Below are 6,614 nucleotides of genomic sequence, written 5' to 3'. Positions count from 1 at the left end.
CAACAGCTCTATACCGTGGATTTTATGGTTCTCATTTTAGAGAGGAAGAAGCCAAGGCTCAGAAAGTTTTGACTTATCCAAGGTCAAGCTAGAGAATGGTGGAGCCAGAATTCCAACCCTCCTGTTTGACAGCAAAGCCCTTACATGTTAATGGGACATTAATGAAACTACATTTTCTAATTCATCTTTAGGCTTAAAGATCTCGGACGTTGTTTTTCAACCATTTAAAAAAAATTGCTCTATATTAGCTCCTGTTTTTGATTTTATTATCTGCCCGCTTTACCAACCGATGGGAAAGTACAGTGAAAGGAGGTTACTGTTTTTACTTTGAACGCCTCTTTCAAAGTCTAAGTTTACCGCTAAGTGCAGTAAAAAGAATGGAGCTCCCGGCTTTGTGCCTCGGTGCGGATCCTCGGCTCTCCTTCCGCGTCCACCTTTCCGAGAAATCGCGTTCTTCCGCTGAACTACTCTTCCCAGCGTGCCGCGCGGCCGAGAGCGCGGGCTCGACCGGCCCTCCCTTCCCCTTGGCCTATCACTCGGTCGCAGCATGATGATGCAAGCGCGTCGGGCGCTGACGAGTGACGACGTTCTGGCTCGCGACCGCGGCGGCGGCCTTAGCAGCGGCAATAGGCGCAATAGCGGCGGCGACTGCAGGGACGACGACGACGGCGGGGCGGGCGCTGTGCGCAGAGGGGAGGGGTAGGCGGGCGGCGCCGGCGGCTTCAACTGCGGCAGCTACAGCTAGGGCGACGGAAGAATCCCCATCAGCCGGCGGTCGAGTTAGGCCTAAGCAGCGCCTGGAGAGGCTCTCTCTGTCCTCTGCGGGGGATCTCCATAGAGACCGTGACATACACAGAGGCGGGGGTCCGCGGGAGGCTGCCGGACCGGAGCCAGCTCCTCGGCCTCTCTCGCCGCCACCGCCTTCCCTGCTGCCAGCGCGCATTTTCTCTCCACTCCTGCTCGAAACCTCGCGGCTCCTGGTGTGCCTGTGCTCCAGTGTGTGGGCAGCGAAGGCGGACTTTTGGGTTGGGGCCGGGCGGGGGGGGCTCTAAGGCCGCCACCTCTGCCTCTCCCGCCCCCTTACCCGCCCCGAAGCGGGAAGCAGCGGAGGCTCCGCCATGGCCTCGGGAGCCGGAGGAATAGGAGGGGGCGGTGGCGGCAAGATCCGGACGCGGCGTTGCCACCAGGGGCCAATTAAGCCTTACCAGCAGGGGCGACAACAGCACCAGGTATGGGACCCCGACGCGGTGGTGTCTCAGCGGGAGGGAACAGGCGGTGAGGGGCCTTGGCGCCCCACGTGGAGCGGCCGGTAGGGCCTGAGGAAAGGCCCGAGCCAGGCGGCGGGATCTCAGGCCGCTGGGGTGGCGACGGGAAGTGGGCTGAGACAGGCCGGTCTTTGCGGCACACACGTGTGGTTCGGGCCGCCTCCCCCCAGCCTTCTGGGCCAGGGGCTTCCCCAGACGGGCATAGGGCGGGAACGGAAATTCTAGGCCTACGATGCGCGCATTTCTTTCGTTTTTGGCGGGGACTAGGGGGTTTGAGCGTATTACTCACGTTCTCTCGAGGGAGAAAGGAGAAGATGTGGCTGGAGGTTCGTATGCTTGCTGTTTTCTAGTCTCCCGCGTTTCAGTTTGTGTGGGGAGGGGGCTGTCCCCCGGCAGTCCTCTTCCGAGGCACCGGGGGTGGGGATGGGGCGCTGTTACACAGAAAGTGGAATAACTTTGTTTCATCTTATTAATTCCGCGTCTCCCCTGCCGGTGTCCTTCGATCTGAGAGCATCAGCTTAGATTTCCCACCCCCCCATAACCGGGTTATAGTTACCTAGGCCCTGGGGCATTTTGAAAGTCCCTCTCCACCCTTACGTCTTTTCTCCGCTGCGAGGCTCTTCCCTCCTGCCTTCTATCCTCCCCCCCACCCCATTTTATTTTGGAGGCTAGAATTGGCTATTATGCACAGTTCACCGGGACTCCAGTCCTGATTTCACGCAGGAAATATTTTAATATTACGGGGTGTATTCTAGAAGTTTAGGTACTTTTGACACCCAGGAATGTCGGCAGTCTTATAATTGACCACCTTGTGCACTCATGGGTGTTTGAAATTATGAAAACGAGTTTATCCTAACTGTAAATGAGACATTTGATTTTGAGAAAATCCGATTTTTAAAAAACTCTTATTTGTTTGCTATGGGAATTGAATAGGAAACTGTTAAAAATTTATTTTAATAAAAGTCACTTACAGAACTTATCAGACTAAGGTGCAGGAAGTGTGTGTCTTAAACTTGTTAAAAAACAAAAGTATAGCAAAAGGGTTTGATAACTTGTTGCATCCTGTTAAAGGTAGAATTCCTAGATTGCTTTATTCTGGATGGTGATGGTTTTTGAATAACATGTTTGGTGATGGTGTTAAATTGTATCATTAAAAAGCAAAACTTTTAAAGTAGAAATTTGGGGGAAATTTTTCTTTAATAGTAAAAATGGTGATTTACAATATTAAGTAGCTCTCTGCTAATGTTTAGAAGTCTTGACATTACGTTTTCCCCCAGATAAATACAGAAAATGATTGGTTTTCAGATTTCTTTGTGAGGAACCAGGGGGTACTTACAGGCAAATTTAAGATTAGAATTCAGGTCACACGCCTGGCCATTTAACCTAATCCTTTTGTAGAATGGAAGTTAGACACACATGCTTTCTGTTTCTCCTGAAGAATAAATGTCTTTGAGTGCTTTCTTAGATCTTCTTAAAAGAAAGTTACTATATAAAAAGTGAAATGTTTTAAATACATATATTGGATGGTCTGGACAGAGACTAGAAAGGAGGTAATATATTCCAGGTGGCAAAAGTTACAATCACAGCTTATTTTTAAATGTACTTACATAAAAATCTAATTTTGGGGAGATGATGCCTTAACATCATAATACCTGTGATCCCAGTTGTCTTAGAGCTGATATGATTTTAGGCTGTTTAGTTTTGCTTTAGAGTTTGATAATTTATCATTTCTCCCTATGTAAAATACTTTTAGCTTCTGTCCTAGCCATTTAACTGAAGAAGAAAATACATTTTAGCTTTTGGATTGTGATTAAAGATGTTTGGGGTTTCTTGATCAACCCTCCCAGTGTTCCTTAATATTGGCAGAAACTACCAAAGTATCCAGGAGTATACCAAAAAAATGTTCAGTCTTTAAAATCTTAAAATGAAGACTGTCTTTAGTCCTTGCTGGAACTTTTGTGGACTTACAGACTACCTGCTTGCTGTCTACAATCGTAGTTTGTCACCTCTATGTTTTGCAGCAGCTGCTGAGTCATCATGAATAGCAAGGAGCTTCATGACATGGCATGTTTTACTCTAATGTTATTTGATTAAGTGTCCACGGGTTTCTGGGCAAAAAGGAAGTTTTTGGTTGTGTAGCAGAGGGTTGAAATAAGAATGAGAGGTCTGGCACTGTTAGTTCATGGATGTTTGCCATTGCCTGTCAGGCCAGTTAGCTTGTGCAGTCATGCAGTACCTGCAACTTTTGCATGTGTTCTACTGACTTGTAATTTCCTGTTTTGACTTCTGGTTTAGCTTTGCTGAGATACATCTAAAGATTACATTTTTTCCTTTTAACTTTTGATCTTTAAAATGCCATCTTTCTTGAAGTTTGGAGACAGAAATCCATTGTCTTACTCAACTAACTGAAGGGTAGTAACTTAAAGAATTGTAGAAGCAAAAATGAAGAACAGCCCTGAATAATGTAAGTCGATCATTTTCACTTGCCTTCTAACTCAGCCCAGATGCCTTTAGGAAATAGTATCATTTTTCTAGTTGGGAGTGAACAGGTCACCAGAGATGTGGTTTTTGTCACCCCTTCAGTTTCCTTTCCCATTTCTTGTGCAGATTGTCAGGCCCAGGAAGTCAGCTCTGGCTATTAAGCTTTTCTTAACAGTCACCACAAAAAACTTGAGCTCATGGGGAAACCAAAACCTTGCCTGGGAAAGAGTCTACTGCCACCTCCTGGTGAGAGGGAATTACTTGTTTTTGTCCTTTTTGGGGGGTGGGGTGTGTTTAAGGGGTTTTTGTCTTCTGGTTTGGAGCTGAGGGAATCCACTCATTTTATCTGCCTGGATGTAGTTTGTCTTACACCAAGTCGGTTTTTGCATTTAGCTATTTTAGAAAAAGGAGGGGACCTCTTTATTGAGTAGCTTAGATCAGGAGTCTGCAAACTTTTTTTTGTAAAGGGCCAGATAGTAAATATTTTAGGCTTTGTTGCCGTAAGTTCGTTGTTTTGTTTTTTACAACCTTTAAAAAATGTAAAAATCATTTTTAGCCTGAGGCTTGTATAAAAACAGGCTGAGGGCTGAGTTTGACCCACAGACCATGGTTTGCCTAACCCTGGTTTATATGATAGTTTGGGAATTTTTGTTCGGTAGTTTCTATATGATACTTTCTTCCAATATGTCCCACTTGGGATCCGATGGGGAAAAAGTACTCTCAGTTTTGTAATGGAATGATAATTTAGACATGGAATACTTAAGTCATTCCAGAAGTCACTAAGTGGTTCTGCCTTTACTTTTATCTTTATTTGCTTTATTATATCTTTATTATTTTTTAAAGATTTATTTATTATTTATTTATTTTGGAGAGCAAGTGAGCACAAGCAGGAGAGGGAGAGGGAGAGAGAATCTCAAGCAGATTCTGCGTTGTGCACGGATCCCAACTTGTGGCTTGCTCTCTTGACCCTGAGATCAGGACTTGAGCCGGAACCAAGAGTCAGGTACTCAACCGACTGAGCCACCCAGGTGCCCCTATTAGCTTTATTTTAGATGTTAAATACTATCAGTGGAAACAGAACTGGAAATAGTTGGTAGGGAAAAAATATACTATAATAGATTTAGAGCATCCAGGTTTGAATCCTGTTCTGCCAGGACTTAGAGAAGTTATTTAAATTCTCTCTGCTTAATTTATGCATCTGTAAAATGGAAATTGTTGTGAGGGTTAAATGAGATGAATAAATCTCTTACAAGAGGACCTGGCATATGTATAGTAAGGACTCATTTGAAACTGTTGCGATTAAATACAACCTTTTGTTTGTTTGTTTTTAAAGATTTTATTTATTTGAGAGAGAGAGAGCACAAGCAGTGGGGAGCAGCAAGGGAGAGGGAGAAGCAGACCCCCCCCCACTGAGCAGGGAGTCCGATGCGGGGCTCGATCCCAGGACCCCAGGATCACAACCTGAGCTGAAGGCGGTTGCTTAACCAACTGAGCCACCCAGGTGCCCTAAATACAACCTTCTAAAAAAAGATTTATTTATTTATTTATTTGACAGAGAGAGCGAGAGAGGGAACACAAGCAGGGGGAGTGGGAGAGGGAGAAGCAGGCTTTCTGCCGATCAGGGAGCCCGACGCGGGGCTCAATCCCAGGACCCTGGGACCATGACCTGAGCCGAAGGCAGACGCTTAACGACTGAGCCACCCAGGCGCCCCTAAATACAACCTTTTGATTTACATGTTTGTCTCTGAATTTTCCTGCTTCTTAGAGATTTTTCCCTTTATGTACCCAAGCTCAGTCTTTTATAGGCCTATATTGGATTTAGGGACTTGTTTACTGGGTGATGAGGCCAGACTTTGAACTGTTAACCCTCTTAAGTACTTATTTTCAAACACATTGTCTTCATAGAAATGTCAGTCATTGAAATGTGTATAGAGGAGAATAAATCCAAGTATTAAGTTGTTTAATGCTAGTAGGTTTTTTGTTTGTGATGAGAGGCCCTTGTGTGTGATATTTTATCAATTCACTTACCAATTTTTTTTTTAAGTTTTTATTTATTTATTCATGAGAGACATAGAGGCAGAGGCAGAGGGAGAAGCAGGCTCCCCACAGAACAGGGAGCCCGATGCGGGACTCGATACCAGGACACTGGGATCATGACCTGAGCTGAAGGTAGATGCTTAACGACTGAGCCACCCAGGCACCCACTTACCAATGTTTTTAATAAAATAAATGACAACAAAGCCCAGAGATTGTCTCTATATCCCAGAAAGTCCCCTCATGAGGCCTGTATTTATTAGTTTGAAGTAAAATGAAGACTTTGGTCTGAGGTCGTTAATTAAAACCATTTTCTTTAGGCACAGAATATTAAGGAAGATGTAATGACCTCATGTGTTTAGAAATGTTTTATTTGTAGCTACTTAGGTTGTCCTGGTTGTGATGTATTTATTTTTAAGATTCTTCTGTGTTAGAGGTAGAGTGATTTAAAGTCTTGCCACAAGATATAATTTACGCTGTTTACTATCAGAAACAGGATGGTAGAATGCCTTTCCTGCCTATAAATGTTTTAGTTTGCTTGATTTCGCTTATCTTCTTCATAGTGTGATTTAAAAAATACACTTTTTAAAAATTTTATTTAATTTATTATTATTTTTTTATTTTTTTAAATTTTATTTATTTATTTTTTTTAAAGATTTTATTTATTTATTTGAGAGAGAATGAGAGACAGAGAGCACGAGAGGGAAGAGGGTCAGAGGGAGAAGCAGACCCCCTGCCGAGCAGGGAGCCCGATGCGGGACTCGATCCCGGGACTCCAGGATCATGACCTGAGCCGAAGGCAGTCGCTTAACCAACTGAGCCACCCAGGCGCCC

At 44.5% G+C, this 6,614-nt stretch overlaps 1 protein-coding gene across 2 annotated transcripts in view; it reads left to right on the top strand.

The window, feature by feature from the left end:
• The first annotated feature begins 879 nt into the window (after positions 1 to 879).
• The window catches only part of NUP153 (nucleoporin 153), a 77,358-nt gene continuing 71,623 nt past the window's right edge, over positions 880 to 6,614 (top strand). For both annotated transcript variants that reach the window (XM_044917363.1, XM_044917364.1), the window contains exon 1: positions 880 to 1,229. In XM_044917363.1, coding sequence (XP_044773298.1) covers positions 1,119 to 1,229 — 111 coding nt within the window. In that variant the 5' untranslated portion in view covers positions 880 to 1,118. The remainder of the gene's footprint in view (positions 1,230 to 6,614) is intronic.

Source organism: Neomonachus schauinslandi, chromosome 8 (genome assembly GCF_002201575.2).
Source record: "Neomonachus schauinslandi chromosome 8, ASM220157v2, whole genome shotgun sequence".
In the NCBI taxonomy this organism is placed as follows: Eukaryota; Metazoa; Chordata; class Mammalia; order Carnivora; family Phocidae; genus Neomonachus; species Neomonachus schauinslandi.
Note: the sequence above shows the minus strand (reverse complement) of the source record. Positions and strands in the feature narration are given on the sequence as shown.